This window comes from Taudactylus pleione, unplaced genomic scaffold, assembly GCF_031769625.1.
Source record: "Taudactylus pleione unplaced genomic scaffold, aTauple2 ptg000113l, whole genome shotgun sequence".
Classification (NCBI taxonomy): domain Eukaryota; kingdom Metazoa; phylum Chordata; class Amphibia; order Anura; family Myobatrachidae; genus Taudactylus; species Taudactylus pleione.
In genome coordinates this window covers 10846180-10865731 of record NW_028284515.1, presented here as the reverse complement: position 1 = coordinate 10865731, position 19552 = coordinate 10846180, and the positions used below count along the sequence as shown (strand labels likewise).

General features: G+C 46.0%; 1 protein-coding gene across 2 annotated transcripts in view; it reads left to right on the top strand.

Annotated features, from left to right (window-relative positions):
* LOC148525094 (coiled-coil domain-containing protein 170-like) overlaps nucleotides 1-19552 on the top strand; it is an 89419-nt gene that overhangs the window by 881 nt on the left and 68986 nt on the right. The window contains exons 2-3 of one of the 2 annotated variants that reach the window (XM_088471324.1): nucleotides 848-1069; nucleotides 4520-4575. In XM_088471324.1, coding sequence (XP_088327450.1) covers nucleotides 950-1069; nucleotides 4520-4575 — 176 coding nt within the window. In that variant the 5' untranslated portion in view covers nucleotides 848-949. Of the gene's footprint in view, nucleotides 1-847; nucleotides 1070-4519; nucleotides 4576-19552 lie in introns of those variants that run through there. The other variant, XM_088471325.1, reaches the window with a different exon arrangement.

The following is a 19552-nucleotide window of genomic DNA, read 5'->3' as shown; positions in this document are numbered from 1 at the left end:
CTGCCATCTCACAGGCTGTGTTTGAAAAATGAAAGTTGGGAGCTGATTGGCTGGCACCTTATCACTTTCTTATCACTTTTCACTCTGTCTCCTAACACTGCTTAGTAACTAGACCCCTAATTCATTAAAAGAATTTCATTCGGTTCAGTCATCTGCTATTTAAAAGACACGTAAGGATAAAACATGAGCAGCCAACCGTTACTAGAAACACCTGTGTCATTACCCTTGTTATATGTGTAGGTGAATCTGTATCAGCAGTCGCTGGCTTCGGCATTCCCCAGAATGGAGACGACATGCCTTTTTTATTTTTACTTTAAATGCACCCCGTTACCACCCTGTCAATCAGGCTGCAGCTAACAACACGATGCGACAGGAGCCGCGGCACATGCATCCACCTCTGAATCAGTCGCATACATCCATCATGGAGGGAATCCTGCCTTGTAAATGAGTAAACACACCATGCATGCAGACCCAGGTGGTGACCGTTCAGGAGACTACAGTACATATAACTGCCCAGGACCCACTAGTTATACTTAGACATCAGGGTTTTTGTCAGCCAACCAAGGAAGGCTACCTCAGCCTATGGAAAAATGTAGGCCTGTACTGCTGCATAATAAGATTTCCCGCCCTTCCTAGTCTCATAGCAGCAAGCAGAAGACTGGCAGGCAATAAATAAATAATAGTAAATGATTATTTTGTGTGAATGAAGATCAGCGTTACCAGCATCACACACATAGTGACATGTTTCTACAACAATAAGGTATAAAGACAGGTAGTGTTTCCGTCCCCATAGAAACATGACACTCCCTCTATTTCCCTAATAGCAACCCATATTCATCTATTGCAGGAGCCATCGTTGTCTGCAATCGAGGCAGTGTCTCAGCTGACAGTTCTGCCAGCACAGGTCTAAGCAGAACATCTCATTTGAAGACCTATATCTTCAGGCAACATGTCTGATCTTTCCAATCAATACAGCTATGATGACAGAATTGACAGATTATTTGAAGGAGGTTCATCTCCTGGCAGATCCCATTCAAAATTTGGAGATTCTCACAAATCTTTTCATGAGGTACTGATGTATAACTTATAATGAAACACTAGCTGTGATATTCCCAAATTGTACATCGTTGTGAATCTCTTATTTGTTGTACTTTGGAATTGATATATTCTGAGTTAATTGTCTTGGCAGAAAATCATTTTATTTGAGATGATGAGCATATGTAAATATAACTGGACCCCGCAATAATACATATAGTATCATTATAGGATTTTCAGCCAAAATCTTGTTCATTATTAGATATTCCAGTCCCTGATTCCTGCTTCTCTGGTGCCTTTGTGCCCACTGCCCAGCAACAGGTAAGTTGGAGGGAGGGTGGAGGGGGAGTGCCACCAAAATGAAGTTATATAATGCCCCCCTCAACATAAAATCGTTCCGATGCTCCTGCTCTTAAGTTCGTTTACTTCGCCATCAAAAATAAATCCAAATTCCCAACGGGGAAGGTACAGGAAGTAGATGTAGAGGATGTGAAGATGCGATTTGCGTCATTACAACCCCGCCCACTACTGCATAATGCAGCAATTTGCGACATGAAGAAAAGGGAGCTGTATTATGATAATGCAAATTGCTGCATTGGGAAGGTGGGAAGGAGAACTCATCAAAATTTGGGATTCTCCCGGAAATTCTGGGAGAGTAGGAAAATATGCTGTAAATTTTGCAAGTGTGCATTAAACTTTATTATGCACAAATACACCTAAGTGTCCATCCTGCATACAGCTAAGCTATTACTTAATAAACTAATATCTCTGTAAGAAATGTTACTTGTGACCTTTTGCAGGCTCTTCTGGAAGTGTGGCAGCGACCCAACCCCTTCATTATTCTAACTTTCCATTTTTCTCCTAAAATACTGCTTGGTTAAGTCTCATTCCTGTTGTGTACTAATAGTGACAGTGCAGTGACAGTAGGACTGTGCGCAAAAAGAAAAAGCTCTTTGGCCAGTCACAAACCAATGGATGCCTGCCACATCTTTTTAATATAATTTAAATATATCATTCTGAAAAGCAGGAGAGACACAGGCTGCTGCCGCTGTCAGGTGACGGGGCTCCATCAAGTCCGGGTCCGGGTGATTAGTACCCCCCCTTTGGCGCCCCTGCCTAAAAACTCCTACAGCACATGCATTGCATAGAGTGTACACACAAAGGCTCTGTTGCAGGTGAGACTCACATTGAGCGTTTCTAAAAAAACCCTGACTGATTTCTATAATAGCTAACATCTGGTTATTGATAGACATGACAGCGGTAAAATGTGGTCTATGCACTTGATAGACATGTGGTCTGATCTAAAGCTGGCGACCATCATTCAGATTAGCAGATGGGTTGGAATTCACAATTATACACATTTCTTCCTGTTTTGGTCTTATATCAGCTCTTGTGCAATGCTGAAATATCACTTATTCTAACATGCTTGTAAGGATGGTTATTCTATTGGTTTATCTACAGTATGCGCCCAAAAAAGCAAGTAAAAGCACATTTACTACACTAAATAGATCAGCTTTAGCCATTAACTGCCTCAAATTATTTAAAGTGTACCTGTTGCCTGCATATATTATTATTATTATTATTATTATTATTACCAGTTATTTATATAGCGCACACATATTCCGCAGCGGGTGGGTCCAACATCTCCCTCCAGTGGGTGGGATAACGCCTGCGGCCTCGTTTTTTTAAATAAAATAAAATAATTGCCATTAGACTGAGAGGAGGGGACAAGTTAGGGTGTTCATTGCAAAGTACAAATGAAAGCACGTGTGCCCTTACGTTTGCAGAGCTGTGCAAAAAAATATATTTTTTAATGATTATAGAAACAAAAAATAAATGCTGGATAAGGCTTTTTTTGGAGATGTACAGTACACACCTACCTCCCAACTTCCCGATATAGTGGGGCAGTCCTGCTGCTACGATCAGGTCTGAATTGTCACTGGGAGATGGTTAATGGACTGCCTAGCGCTTTTCATCCCAGTCAGCTCTGTGAGGAGATGTCCATGATCGGTGAGGTTTTGCCTCGTCCTGAGATCCAAACTTGGCAGGAAGATCCGAGTAGGGATGGCCATCGACCATCAATGTTTCCAAAACATTGATGGTTGCTGGACGATGTAAACTACTTTTGCCATCGATGTCAGAGAACCAATGGTTCTCTGCCATCGATAGATGAGCAAGTTCCAATGTTGTTGTTTTTTTAGAGGCAGGACAGAACTTTGCCCCTCCCTTCGATGGCCGTTAAGCCCCGTCCCCATTTTCCATTGGCCCGCAGCAGAGGTGACCATCGAGGGGGTGCAAACCATCGATGGTTCACCATAAATGGTTTGTGTGCCATCGATGGTAATCACCGATGGGCCAATTGATGGTAACCATCGATGGCCACCACGCCAATGGCCATCCGTAGATCTGAGCCAAAACCAAATCCCTCATCTCTGCTAAATTCGCATGTGTCCATGCGCTGTATAACAAAACTTGTAATTGTGCCAGTGAACAGAGGGCTCAATTCAAACCCGCTCGCTAGGCTGCGTTCGCACGCAGCCAGCCGATGTTTGCAATCTGTGCATGCATACGCATCGCAGTGCACGTACGCAAACTAGTCCATGCGATCGGGAAGCATTCGCTCGCTGTGCATAGACAGCTCGCTAGAATAAGTGACTGGAGAAGCTGTTTGTGGGTGATGACAGAGGATGGGCGATGAAAACGGGGGAGTGGAGGTGCGAACGCAGGCGTGCCTGAGTGTCTCAACGCTGTTTCAGAAGCATGCATAATCAAGACGCATCATCATAGTACACGTCACTTGGCTGAATTTTACACTGAAGCTTGCGGTAGGGTATGGTCAGCCACAAGTGCTGCGTATGCATCCGATGGTACTCGATGTTACCGATGGTTGCATACACTTCCTGGAGATGACGTGCATTAGTGGACGTCTTAAGACAGGCTAGTGGGCGTCTAGTTACACACCACAATCGCACGCTAAGACATAGTGGGCGTACTGATGCCTTGCTGTGCGATCGCGGAATTTGCATAGACTGGCTACATGCAAACGCATCTAGCGAGTGGGTCTGAATCGAGCCCAGAGATCCATGCAACTCAGAATCAGCACCATCACCTTCTACTACACTAGGCAATCTTTGCTAATTGTCCTGTGGAGATAGCGGCCATCTTGCTGGGTACCAGACATGACATCCTAAGTTCCACTGTGACCAGAGACTGCTGGAGGTTTCCTCCATCCTCATGAACATATGATTGTTCTGCATGTAGTAATTTTATCTTATTAATGTTCACTAAGCATAATAATACTCTTTTTCCTTTTATTGTTATAGTGTGAATATAAAACACAACAATATATTCTCTCTATTCTATATAGTTTATGCGATGATTATAGTGACTTGTAATGTGTTTAGATTTTGAAAAGTTACTTCAGTTTTTGTTTTTTATTTCAACTAAAGTAGATATATGTCATTTTTATTCCTTATTTTTTCAGAGTCGTGAAAAACAATTATATACCAAAAATACAGACGGTTCCCCAAAAAACAGAAGGTATTTTTCTAGATTTATTTGAGCAAAATATAAATATGGTAAGGGGAGAGAATCGTTTGGCCGCATCACATTTATTGCAGTGCAGCCAGTGGAGCGAACAGTGGTGGGATGTACTTTGCTGAACAAGTCGCCCCAGTGTAGGATGCAAGTCGATCCTATGATGTTGACAGTCCTGGGACAACCAGCTCACCAAGTTCAGGGGCTGACTGGCAACTTTTAGATCAGGAAATACTCCAATCAGGTCACTGGATGAATAAATTAAACTACAAAGCAGGAATGCCTAACACTAGACCACCCTCCATCCCCCCTCTCCTTTAAAGAACAAGAAAAGATGCTCCGTGTCAACCTGCAAACCAGACAATGTCCAACCGTAACCATAATATCATTTTGATATCTCTTTTATTTTGCGTGTGGATGTTATGAGGCACATTTGTTCCTGACCCATGTTCAGTTTGCAATGGCCCAATCGTCCCAGTTCTTGTCATTAGGACAAGGTATATGCTACATCCCTGCAGACACTGTCATTTTCATATGCTAACTTCATGCATTTGACACAAAACCCAGCACATTTCTTGTAAAAGGGCACATACCTGTACCAACACAATGCCTAATTTTGGGACATTTATCACAATCCGCATTTTGAATATGGATTTGATATGACAGTTACGCCCCAACTCACAATGTGAAAATGAATATTACCAAATTTATGGTGCCGGGACAGGACAGGCAAAGGGTTAGAAGCAAAGTGATAGCCACTGGTTTGGACCCAGCAAACGCACTGCACACACATGACTATCAGGCTGGGCATGTGCCAGTAAGGGCTGGCGGACTACTATGGGCTAACGCCATCTGAATGGGGGCCAAGCCCCGGAATGCTTGGTAAATTTGACAGTTTAGCTGACTCCTTAGAAACCTATGGGGCTGCTTTTGTGGTTGGATATGAAAGAACCGCAGCAGATATCAGAGCTCTATGCTGCAGATGGGATGTAGTCCGGAAGCCGATCGTCTAAATCCCGACCGCCGGCTTCCAGACACTCTAATCCCAGCGTGGTACTAATGACAGGCATCGAAAACTCGACGCCTGTCATTAACCAGACGCTGGAAGACCGACGCCAGGCATACCGAACGAAGGTAGGCCAGGCGCGGGCAGCCGCGATAGGTTTAGGGCTCCCGGGTGGACTTAGGGCTAGGCACCCCCCCGGGAGGGTTAGGGTTAGGCTAGGGGAAGGGAGGGTTAGGCACCACCGGGGGGAGGTTAGGGTTAGGCACCCCCCTGGAGGGTTAGGGTTAGGCTAGGGGAAGGGAGGGTTAGGGTTAGGCACCCCCGAGGGGAAGTTAGGGTTAGGCACCCCCCGGGAGACTTAGGTTTAGGCAGCGGGGAAGGGGGGTTAGGTTTAGGCACTTAGAGGGGGTATTAGGGTTAGGCACCCCTAAGGGAGGGTAATACTTACCATGCCCACAGATCCCCATTCATACACCTTGCAGATGCTTAATATTTTGTGGGTATCCACTCAAAATGGATGTTTTCAGGGGATTTCCTGCAAAAACAAATTCAGAAATATGCCCCTTTTACTGCACTTTCACCATTTCATGCTTACAAAAATGGCCCTTTCTGCTTCTGTTAGTAGCAAAGTGAGATGAGGGTGCGTTCTGTCCTGGAAGGGGAGAGGAAATAAATTCACCAGTCCCCACATAACATTAACCCCCCTCCCCTCCCCCACCAGACATACCTCACATAATATTAACCCCCCTCCCCTCCCCCACCAGACATACCTCACATAATATTAACCCCCCTCCCCTCCCCCACCAGACATACCTCACATAATATTAACCCCCCTCCCCTCCCCCACCAGACATACCTCACATAATATTAACCCTCCCACACACATAAGCAGCATCACCCAGCCCACCCTGCTTGCCACTCCCAACAGTAATGAGATAAAACAATACATGCTACAGAGCAAGTCTCTTGGTCTTCCATGGCATCAGGTGGCAGCTTGGTTTGGGTTTGGACCTCCTATGGCTAGTCCACTATAAGACTAGCTGGGACAGCCGTTGCAAGGCCAGGCCAGCTAGTGGCCGGATCTGTCCCGCTGTTGTCCATTTCCCTGGCGACACCTCAATAAATGTTGGGATGCTGATGGTGGCCCAGATTGTATTGCAGAATCTATATTCTGATTGGCTGCAGGCTAGTATATAATATCAGTTTACACCTATGGAATGAAATGCTACTGGGTCCATCTGTGTTAGAAAAGGATCTCATTCCAAATGATTACAGCATTATCTAGGTATAATTGTAAATTATTAGCAATAGCATGTAATGCCAATGTGCTGCATAAAGAGGCGGCAGGATATTATATATGCAGCACAGGAGCATAGATTCATGTGAGGAATTCCGTCCCATTACAAGGCATTAATCGGGCTTCACCTGGCATATTCAGATCAGATTTGATTGCCTAATTTCCTGGAACTGGAGTGAGTGCAGAACAGGGAACTAAAGGCTGGTACACACTAGACGATTTGTCGTCCAATCCGGCGGATGGGACAACATTTTGTCCATATCGGGCAGTGTGTTATCGCTATGTCGCTGAAGATGTGCGCTCCCACGCATCGTCATCGCCCGTCAGACCTGCATGCAGGTCCAACAGGCAATATCGTCAGCAGGGGCCATGCTGCCAAATGCAGCATGGCCCCCGCTGTCGCTCCCGGCATCAGCAGGTGTGTACGTATTTGCCGATGATGCCACCCTGCCGGGACCCGCCGCACTAGAGATCGCACTGGGTACACATCAGCTAATGTGTACCCAGCATAAGTGATTAAGGGGTCTATTTACTAAGCAGTGTTAGGAGACAGAGTGAAAAGTGATAAGGTGCCAGCCAATCAGCTCCTAACTGTCATTTTTCAAACACAGCCTGTGAGATGACAGTTGGGAGCTGATTGGCTGGTACCTTATCACTTTCTTATCACTCTGTCTCCTAACACTGCTTAGTAAATAGACCCCTAAGGGTCAGAGGAAGAGCTCAGTTAAGATGGTAGACTGAGATTTATTTATAGAGATAAGAAGTATAAGGAGGCATATGAACACGGAGTATAAAATACAGGCTGTACAAATCATTCTGTGGAACACTTTTCATTTTATGTTCTCCACAGGGGGTTGAAGGATAAAGGACCTGATTCAAAGATGGTCGCATTGCTGATGTTTACGCCACTGAGCGATTATCAGTTATCAGCGCACGCTTAAAGTTTCATTTCCATTGTCACTCGAAATGAGGATTTATTCACAACAGACAGGGACCGCTTGTGGGCGGCAATGGAGTGTGGCGAGTCAAATGCAGGCGTGTTGCGACCGTTTTCGGGAAGTGTCTCAGACTACGGCTGCATTTCCACACGCAGTAAACATGGCTCCGGCATCTCATTTTCTGCGGCAATTCTGCACACCCATAGGGTTACTCAGAAGGACGGTTTATGGACTGATCTGTGACTTTATGCTGCGTCTTTCTATGCAGTCACTTGGGTTTGCCAAGTTGCCGATGGTCGTCTCAATGCAAATCCAAGCATTTGCTATTTTCGCAGAGCTGCTGCGTTAAATTTGCAGCAGCGGCAGAATTAGCGTACATCTCTGAATCAGACCCACAGATTGTAGCCTTTAAGAATAGAGATTTTGGTGCCTGATGCCCAGTTCGATGTAACTCATGAGTTACGTTCAGATGTGTCCACATACATCTATCCTCCGTGCACTACATGTCGCATTACACATATTGCGTGAGCGCCGTGCGACTTGGCAGTACCAAACATCTTTTCGTGTGACTTTATCACTTAAAATTTGTCTTATTCGTAAAGCGATACGAATAGGACGCACAGGCAGCTTTTGCTGATCAAAATGATGTGCCTTGCCTATATTCTATGTGTGACTGCGGTTATATCTGCATGCAAAATGCTACGTTACAGTGCCACCGGCTGTGACAGAGTAATGTAGCATTTCGCATGCAGATACAGCCGCAGTCACACACAGAATATAGCAAGAAATAGTAGCGTCAGGCACTTAATAGAGAGTGAATAACATAAAATCTCAAATGTTTCTTAATATGTATCACTCCTCGCAGCTGTTCAGAATGGTTGCTAGCCAAAAAGAGAACACAAATAAAATAAATGAACAGCGCTGTGGAAATTCAATAAACTGCAAATGTGTCCAAATAAACACAAAATACACACAATTTATTATGCACACAAACATACATAATCAGTAAAAAATATATATAAAAAATACATATACAAATGCTAAAATGACTGTGATACAACAATTAAATCCTATCAGTAAACTGAAAAATAAAGAAGTATCAACAGGTGCATCAATGATTTCTAAGCTGTAAAACATATAAAACATCTAAATCTCCAGTTCTAATAAAAGTTAATGTGAATGGTTAAGTACATAACCTAACAGGATGTAGTCAATTTACCTACAAACGGAAAGCCGGCGGTCGGAATCCCGACCCGCGACCAGAAAACCGGCGCCAGAATCCAGACATCAGTTAAGATGCCGATGCCGAAATGTCAACAACCGGCATCTCAAATCAAAAGTTTAGGCTGCGGACAGGGGAGTTTAGGGATAGGCACCACCTTGGGGGAGGTTAGGGCTAGGCACTAAGAGGGGAGGGTTAGGTTTAGGCACTAAGGGGGAGAGTTATGTTTAGGCAATAAGGGGGAGGGTTAGGTTTAGGCAATAAGGGAGAGGGTTAGGTTTAGGCAATAAGGGGGAGGGTTAGGTTTAGGCACTAAGGGGGAGGGATAGGTTTAGGCAATAAGGAGGAGCATTAGGTTTAGCCACTAGCTGGGAGGGTTAGGGTGTGGGGTAGGGAGGGTTAGGATGCTGGAAGGGAAGGTTTAGGGGGTGAAGGGGAGAGAGTTAGGATACTTACCTAGCCCCTGTCAGGATTCTGAGCATCGGGATGCCACTGTCGGTCTTCTGACAGCCGGCATCTCGACTGCCGATCTCCCATACCCAAACTAACAGCCGCGTCCAGCTGTAGGTATCAGTTCTTTGATAAAAATCGGATGGTGAGTTATCTAGCCAGTTCCATATGCTCACTGTGTGACAAATAATAATATATATTCACCATGGAAAAGAGTATTATGACAACTCATTTCTGTACCAGGATAGTGCAGTTCAACTTTAAGATATAATAAAAAACAAACCTCTGACTTCTGCTTGTGTAGCTGCCACTTTCAATCACTGCCTTTAATGCTTAGAAGCAGCGTCTCTTGTATAACATCGGACCTGATCCAAATGCCGGCACCCGCTGTCCGCTATTAGATCAGCGGCGTCTCCAGTGTAGGACTGGTGTGGAGTGCTTCTCGGCTTCACAGTCCTTTAATCTCCTCCTCACTGCAGAGGGAACGTGTAACAGATAAAGCAGCAGGCGGCTCATGGCACTTAGCAGCGGGGTCGGTACATGAATCTTGCCTTATATAAACCCCTCTGAAGAAAACTCTAATGGGAAGAAACGCGTTAGTGCTTTGAAGGACTTCTACAGTACAGTACCCTGTTCATATAAGGCAAGATTCATGTACTTATATACAGTATATATTTTTAGTGATTAATGTATGGTTGTGTGCACAATAAATTGTGTGTCATTTGTGTTTATATGGGCACATTTGCAGTTAATTGAATTCCACAGCGCTATTCATTTATTTTATTAGTGAACACTTACAAAATAGGCATGCCGCATATCGTATTACTCAGTATAAGCTGCTTGTGCATCCTATTTACATCACTTTGCAAATAAAACACATTTTAAGAGAAAAAGTTGCAAGAAAAGACACTCTGTGCTACCGAGTCGTGCCACGGCATGGATGGAGTGATTAGACGGGCTGTTTAATGAATAATCTAAAACTCTGCATCTTCTTTCCAGCCTCAAACATGACTTGGATTCTTATTCCCATTGTGTCCATCCTCTCAAGCCTCAGCGAGATTGCTGGACTATGCAGGGACTCACTACTGTTTCAGGGAGTCTTCCTGATAATCAGGGAGAATCCCTGAACTTTTGCATGTATATGCATATGTCAAAAGTATAATATCACACTATTTATAGTTCAGAACGGTCAAAGAAGATTTCAATATACGTCCCACAATGTAGAGGAGATCATGGGCTAAATCATGAGCAAGGGAAATAATAGCTAACATTAATTGTAAATAAGAATACAGAGAAGCAAAGTAATAGGCAACAAAATATGGTGCCAAAAGAAACATGTAAGTGAAACAAACAGTGATGAAATGGCAACATTGTAATATAACAGCTAGTTGTGTAATTCACAGAGAGCACCTGGAGTTCTTCATCATTAACGTTATTAGTCATAATATTATCATCATTATTATGATAACACCAACATATTACGGAGCACTGTACAGTTAGCCCCTACCCCAGAAGAGCTTACAGTCTATTGTTGCCAGGAGCCAGGTGTTTACCAGTGAGCCACCCTCTGCTGAAGAGCAGATTCTTACAATGTGCTTTCAGTTTCTTCTAGGATGAACCATCTGACACTTGATGTGTGTGTTCTGTAAAGTGTCTGATTGTTCCTATAATGTATTACTTATTCCCCAATATTCTGTAGAGCCCTCAGTAAAACATACCTCTCAACCAGGGGCGTCGGAACGATTTTATGTTGGGGGCCAATAAAATTGTGGAGCAGAGTGCCGTCCCGTCCGCAATTGCACCAGCAAAGTGTTGACGCCACCAGATATATTTTTGGGTACCAATGGTCTGATTCAGAGATGGACAGAATGCCGATATTTACGCAGATTGAGCGATTGTTTGCCATTGCGCATGCGTGTTAGCCGCACTGCACATGCACAGTAATTGTTTTGTGATTATGCCCATATAGAGGATCCATTTGCAAAGTGAATGACAGGTAGTCAGCATTTGGGGGAGATAACGGGGTGGGGGGTTAGGCAAATGCAGGTGTGTCTGACCGTTTAAACACCATTCCATTGGTGTACATAAATTAGCTTTTGCGATCTCCTTTGCTGCATGAAAGCTCTCTGCGTGTCAGGAGAGACGCTGTGCTGAGACAGGTCAGACTTGCCGCATATGCTGCATGGCTGTCCGCTCTGCATCGATGTTCCCGATGTTTGCGCTGGTGCGTGACATCGGATGGATATGAGAAGGCAGCAGTGGGCGTCCCTATGCTCGGGTAAGCTTTGGAAACATTAGCATATTTACACAGCCGCGTTCTGTGAGAGTATGCAGATGCGATTGCTTTAGCGTACATCTGTGTATCAGGCCCTAAGTTCATGCAGAGAAACATCTTAGCTGCATTTTCCCGAATCCGTATGCAGGAATAAGAAGTGACAACATTGGACACAAGCTGTTTTTTTATGTAAATTTGAGTATTCATGACAAACTTTATAAAGGAGTTAGAGAAAAATATGCAGAAATTTAGGTTACACAATGGGGATAGACGAGAACAATCTTTATGTATCATTGACTACTAAGAAACCACAATGTATAAGAGTAGTAGTAGTGTACTTAACAATCACATTTTTGCTATCATAGGAATTTATAACCATTGTAGTCTTTAGCAGTAACATAGGTTTTAATGATGTAGTATTGAATATGTTTATCGAAAATGAAAGATGATCTTGTTTTGTAGTTTTAAAGATCGCAATGACCACTTTTCAATTGAATATTTAAACCATCATGGATTTAATGTTTACAATATGGTCTAAAATATAGTTTGCTCTAAACATAATTTTTGTCAATCTGGCAATATATATGTAGATTCTTGGGCTTATTTAGAGCTGGGCACCAAACGCCAATCAGTGGCCATCTATGTTCACCAATCCATCGGGGAATATGGGAAATTCTTCATGTTAAAAATGACTGATTTGCTGAACCTGATCCTGGGGATCGGGGAATTGCGACAATCCAACACTGATGCATCAATATGTATCCAGCTGCAAAACAGTAATCTGTGATAGCGTATACATGCATTGGACAGTGGACCGGATTCAGGAATTGCACATAGTGCAATGCTGAACCCCTTCCCATGCGTGTAGCGGCACTGAGTGCCCTCCCTTCCCATGCGTGTAGCGGCGCTGAGTGCCCTCCCTTCCCATGCGTGTAGCGGCACTCAGTGTCCTCCCTTCCCATGCGTGTAGCGGCACTGAGTGCCCTCCCTTCCCATGCGTGTAGCGGCACTGAGTGCCCTCCCTTCCCATGCGTGTAGCAGCGCTGAGTGCCCTCCCTTCCCATGCGTGTAGCGGCACTCAGTGTCCTCCCTTCCCATGCGTGTAGCGGCACTGAGTGCCCTCCCTTCCCATGCGTGTAGCGGCACTGAGTGCCCTCCCTTCCCATGCGTGTAGCGGCATTGAGTGCCCTCCCTTCCCATGCGTGTAGCGGCACTGAGTGCCCTCCCTTCCCATGCGTGCAGTGGCACTGAGTGCCCTCCCTTCCCATGTGTGTAGCGGCACTCAGTGCCCTCCCTTCCCATGCTTGCAGCGGCACTGAGTGCCCTCCCTTCCCATGCGTGTAGCGACGCTGAGTGCCCTCCCTTCCCATGCGTGTAGCGGCACTGAGTGCCCTCCCTTCCCATGCGTGTAGCAGCGCTGAGTGCCCTCCCTTCCCATGTGTGTAGCGGCACTCAGTGTCCTCCCTTCCCATGCGTGTAGCGGCACTGAGTGCCCTCCCTTCCCATGCGTGTAGCGGCACTGAGTGCCCTCCCTTCCCATGCGTGTAGTGGCGCTGAGTGCCCTCCCTTCCCATGCGTGTAGCGGCACTGAGTGCCCTCCCTTCCCATGCGTGTAGCGGCTCTGAGTGCCCTTCCTTCCCATGTGTGTAGAGGCACTCAGTGTCCTCCCTTCCCATGCGTGTAGCGGCACTGAGTGCCCTTCCTTCCCATGTGTGTAGCGGCACTCAGTGCCCTCCCTTCCCATGCGTGTAGCGGCGCTGAGTGCCCTCCCTTCCCATGCGTGTAGCGGCACTCAGTGTCCTCCCTTCCCATGCGTGTAGCTGCACTGAGTGCCCTTCCTTCCCATGTGTGTAGCGGCACTCAGTGCCCTCCCTTCCCATGCTTGCAGCGGCACTGAGTGCCCTCCCTTCCCATGCGTGTAGCGACGCTGAGTGCCCTCCCTTCCCATGCGTGTAGCGGCACTGAGTGCCCTCCCTTCCCATGCGTGTAGCAGCGCTGAGTGCAATCCCTTCCCATGTGTGTAGCGGCACTCAGTGCACTCCCTTCCCATGCGTGTAGCGGCACTGAGTGCCCTCCCTTCCCATGCGTGTAGCGACGCTGAGTGCACTCCCTTCCCATGCTTGTAACAGCGCTGAGTGCCCTCCCTTCCAATGCGTGTAGCGGCGCTGAGTGCCCTCCCTTCCCATGCATGTAGCGGCACTGAGAGCCCTCCCTTCCCATGTGTGTAGCAGTGCTGAGAGCCCTCCCTTCCCATGCGTGTAGCGACGCTGAGTGCCCTCCCTTCCCATGTGTGTAGCGGCACTGAGTGCCCTCCCTTCCGATGCGTGTAGCGACGCCTCAAACAGTACTTATTTTCCTAAGGGGTGTGGCCACGCCTCCCACAATTAGACCACGTCCCCATCAGTACCTGGACCGGCGGCGGCTCTTGGCGGGCATGGTTATTTAACCCTTTAAAATAAAATGGATCATTTTCGTTCCTGCAGTAGTTCAAAAGGAAATGGCAAGTAATGTGACTACACCATACATGCCTACTCTCCTGGAAGCCGCGGAAGGCTCCTGATTTTTCGGGCAGTCCCCCGCACCCCCGAAAGAGTAGGCAGATCTCCCGCATCCCGCCCACTTCCTAGTGAAGTGGGCAGAATGGGGAGATTTTGAACGAGGAATTTGCGGGTACGTGGGGAGGTGGCATCAGAGGGTGACGTTGTGATAACATGATTCACCGAGCCGTTCCCCCCCACCTGCATCTGGTGTCCAGCATCTCCCAGAGAGCTTTAATAAAATATCAACAAGTTGCTTTAGGCCTAATAAATCTCCTGGCAGATGGATATACACAGACAGTACAACAAGTAGATCCTAGAAGCTTTGCCACTCCTGAACTAAGGTCTCAGGAGATATGTTGTTTGCACTGGAAACAGAATAAGATTATACAACCGTGCATTTTGAAGAGAAGAGGTAACCCGTATAACCTGCTCAGTGACTGGTGTTTGGCAATTACAGTTGTATCGGTCAAACACTTCATACCTTTAAAACACAGGGGTATTTTCTTCAACCATACAATTACACTGCAAAAGGGTAGTCAGGTCGGCTGTTTCCCGTACAGCAAAACACATGCCTCCCCAGAATTAGGTCAGGTGCGATGCTGCAGAATTGCACAGTAACAAATGCTGTACATGCATGTAGGGCTGATTCAGCAGAGGACGCTAATGCATTCACAACTGCGATCTCTTACGGATTGCAGTTGCTAAAATATACTAATGCCTTCCAAAGCACAGTCGGACATAGGGACGCCCGCTGCTGCCTTCTCATATCCGTCCCACAACTCGCAACGGCATAAACATCGGTAACATCGACGCAAACACGTCAGCTCTTATGATACGTAGAGAGCTCTGCGCTGGAAAACACAATGGCTAATTTATGCACGTCCATGAAGCAGTGTATAAATGGTCAGACACCTCTGAGTTTTTCTATCCACCGCACTCCAGTTGCAACCGCCAAATGCTGATTACCTGTCACTCACTTTGCAAGTGGTTTATATGTACGAGAGTAATCACAACGCAATAGCTGCACGTTCAGTGTTCGCGCATGCGCAATAGCAAACATTCGCTTGTTCTATGATAATATCGCCATTGCGTCCTCTGCTGAATCAGCCCCGAAGTATACAGATATAACAGAGGCTCCCGTGTTCCCCCTTCGTTTTTTTTATTAATAGACGCACATTTATTAATAGACAATTTTTTTATGTGTTAGTAAATTTAGCCTCTGAAACACAATTTTAATCGATTAAAATCGACCTTTAGTTAATTTACCCCCTTGAGTGTTGGGGGTAAATTTACTAAAGTGAAAGTTTTTAGAAGTGAGTTTAGAAGAGATGTTGCAACCAATCAGATTCTTACATTTAACTAGCAGCTTCGAGAACATAATAGCTAGAATCTGATTGGTTGCTATGGGCAACATCTCTTCTAAAACTCACTTCTAAAAACTCTCACCTTAGTAAATTTACCCTTGGAATACTGGGCTCGATTCGGACCTGCTCGCTAGATGTGTATGCAAATTCGGTAAGGCAGGCGATCGCATTGCAAGGCATTAGCACCCCCACTATATTTTGGCGTGCGATTGCTCTACGTATACAGATGCCCACCAGCCTGTCTTAAGACGCCCACATGCGCACGTCATCTCCAGGAAGTGTGTGCACCCATCGGTAACATCGAGTACCATTGGAAGCATACGCAGCACTTGTGGTCGACCATACCCTACTGCAAGCACTGCGAGCGGTTCAGTGTAAAATTCAGCCAGGCGACGTGTACTATGCCGCTGCCTCTTAATTATGCACACCGCTGATACGGCATCCAGACGCTCAGGCACGCCTGCTTTCGCACCACCACTCCCCCGTTTCTACCGGCCAGCCCCTGTCACCACCCACAAACGGCTTCTCCTGTCACTCATTCTGCTGGGCTGTCTATGCGCAGCGAGCGAACGCTTCCCGATCACTCGCACTGGTTTGCCGTCGCACACTGTGATGCGTACGCATGCGCAGATTGCAAACATCGACTGGCTGCGTGCGAACGCATCCTAGCAAGTGGGTCTGAATCAGGCCCTCTATTTCTTACCTTGGCCCTTTCAAATTTTCTGTCTCCATGAATGACAGCTGTGATGCAGCTAAATGCTTGGGGGTATGTACGGTATATTAAAGTGCTCTCAGCAACTGGCACTGGAGTCAACACAAATGGATGTAAATTAACACATTAAGATAATAATATAAATTGGGTGGAGAACTTTAATAGGTTGTACTGTATGGTATATATGGCAATAAAACTGGGGGAATATTTTTGTTGTCTATTGCTAAATACCAGGAGTATGGTGCTTGCTGAATACTGCACCTTGCACTCCGGGTCAGGACTCGCTGTATGTTCCAGTGAAAACTGTAACTCAAATGAGGTTCAGAATCCAAAATAAAGGATTATATGAATGTTTCAGTGAGTGTTTAGAACAGGGGTAAATTACCCCACATGGGGTAAAAATGAAATTCCTGGGGGTAATGGACGGACAGCCGGGCATGCATATGAATCATTCTATAATATAGAATGATTCATATGCATGCCCGGCTGTGCGCAGGCAGGCTCTCCGTCGGACGCCTGCTGAGATGTTATTACCAGCGGGCGCCCGGCTCCTTCCCTGCAGCGCCGCGTTAGCCGGAGGCTGGAGTTCTCTTCTGAACTCCAGCTTCAGGCTCTCTCCATGCGCATTATGGGAGAGACGTCATGACGTCTCTCCCGTAGTTCCGAGGAGCAGCCGGTCGGACAGGACGGCGGCGGATGCAGGAGCGGGGATTAAGGTAAGTGTTTTTTTTTGTACAAGCGGCACTACAGGGGCATTATATGGGGGCACTACTACAGGGGTATTATATGGGGGCACTACTACAGGGGCATTATATGGGGGCACTACTACAGGGGCATAACTATGGGGGCACTACTATATAATTTCCTTCCTTTCAAATCAAGGGGGTAAACTCGGCGTATCTAAATATATTTTGGGGTAAAAGGTAAAAATGTTCCCTGACCCCTGGTTTAGAAGTAACAAATGTAGACGGAGTGGGGACCCATGAGGAATATTCAGGGTTTTTAATTCACAAGTGATCAACAAGATAAGTGGGATTAGTATCCTATAATTATTTTATTGCATTTGATAACAAAAAAGGAGTCAAGTAGAAAAATGAAAAATTGCTGCTAAATATTCCGTAGGTTGTGTTTTATGGTGGAGGTTCCGCAGAAGTACGACGTTCCGCTGATAGTTTATAAATTCAGCTTCTGGTTTACCATTACAAAGATTGATGTTTTAAACAGCATTTTAGGAGGGAATTCAACTGTGTACCTGCACCTGCAGCTCCCTTCTAAAGTGACAGGCAATATTCAATGGTTATCCCGCTTTACACGAGTGCTGCCGCGCCCATTACTTATCGCACATGTAGCTCCCAAATACACCAGGATTAGCCGCGTACATCAGCTAAATCTGTGAAAACTACTGGGCGCGCTGCCCAAATGGCAGTTTGGGTGCCCACAACCCAGACGTTGGGCGGATTTCTGCTCGCCACTTTAGGAGGGTGGGAGGAGAAATAATGGGCGCTCGTAGCACACACAGTTGAAAATAGCCCTGTCACATTAGGCAGGAGCTGTGGGTGCGAGTAAACAATTGAATGATGGTTATTGCTGGGATAACGATAGTTCATTATTCTGTGTAATGTAAAGAAATATGACAAATACTGTAAATATATTTCACAGCTTGGTGGAATATAACTCTGATTTACTGGGCATTTAAATCACCCTCATTATTGTCTCCAATATCACCTCCTCCTGTACTTCTATAGAAGGGGTTAAATAATAAGGGTCTCTGTACTTTTTGATTGGAAGAGCACCATGGGCAAACGATGAGGAACCAGTGGCGGAATGCAGTTGGGAAGCCGGCGGACCTAATCCCGACAGCTGGCTTCCCGACTGCTTAATCCCGGCGAGGGTTAAATGACAGGCGTCTAAATCTAGACGCCTGTCATTTTACCGACGCCGGGAGACTGGCGCCCAGCATCACGATCGAAGTGATGCCGAGCGCGGACAGCCGTGGGGTGGGAGGGTTAGGCACCCCCCCCTGGGGGGGTTAGATTTAGGTTTGGGGAAGGGGGGTTAGTGTTAGGCACCCCCGGGAGGGACTTAGGGTTAGGCACCCTCCCGGGGGTCTTAAGTTTAGGCGGCGGGGACGGAGGGGTTAGGTTTAGGCACTTAGAGGGGGGACTAGGGTTAGACACTGGGGGCTTAAGGTTAGGGTTAGGCACCCCTAAGGGAGGGTTAGGGGGTAGAATTAGGTTAGAGAACACTTACCTTGGACGATCAGGATTTCCTCCTCTGCCAGGATGCCGCTGTGGGAATCATACCGATTCCCCAGTGGCTATCATCACTAGCCTTGCATTAGACCCACTGACACTCAGATATAATGTAAATATAATTGTGCACGTTTCTCAATAATTATGTGTTTTGGGCACTGCTGGATTGAACAAATGATGAGGGTTCCAGGGGCAGGACCTTAGACTAAAGTGGATGGAAGGTGGATATAAAAAATATCTTATGATGATTAACAAGCACTTGAACCAGGGCTGCTCCTATCATCAGGTGAGATTTCTTGCAGTGTCAGATGAGGAAAGGTTCTTCTAACCTCACTCCAATTGGGGGTCTATTTACTAAGCTGTGTTAGGAGATAAAGTGAACAGTGATAAGGTACCAGCCAATCAGCTCCTAACTGTCATTTTTCAAACACAGCCTGTGAGATGGCAGTTAGGAGCTGATTGGCTATCACCGTTCACTTTTTCTCCTAACAGATCTTAGTAAATAGACCCCATTTACTAACGAGTTATATCACCAAAACGAGTGATAAATGTGCTCCAGCCAATCACCTCCCAACTGTTATTTTTCTAAAAGATGATAGTTGGGAGCTGATTGGCTGGAGCACCATTTATCATACACAGTGACATTTATCACTCGTTTTGGTGATAAAACTCGTTAGTAAATGAGTCCCCAAGTCTGCTGAACTCCCTGCCCTTCCTCCATCCCAGCTGCCTCCATGTGTTATGCTCCTATGCAGTTACTGCAGACAGTGATCACCTTGTGCCTCCTCTGGCATTGGCTGTGTGGATGGAGAATGGACAAAACCAATGTCCCTTGTACCTCTTTTATTCCTGCTGCCATTAAGTACATATTCTCCTTACAGTCACTGAAAGGAGCTGTGCACAATCATGTACTTTCCTCTTCCT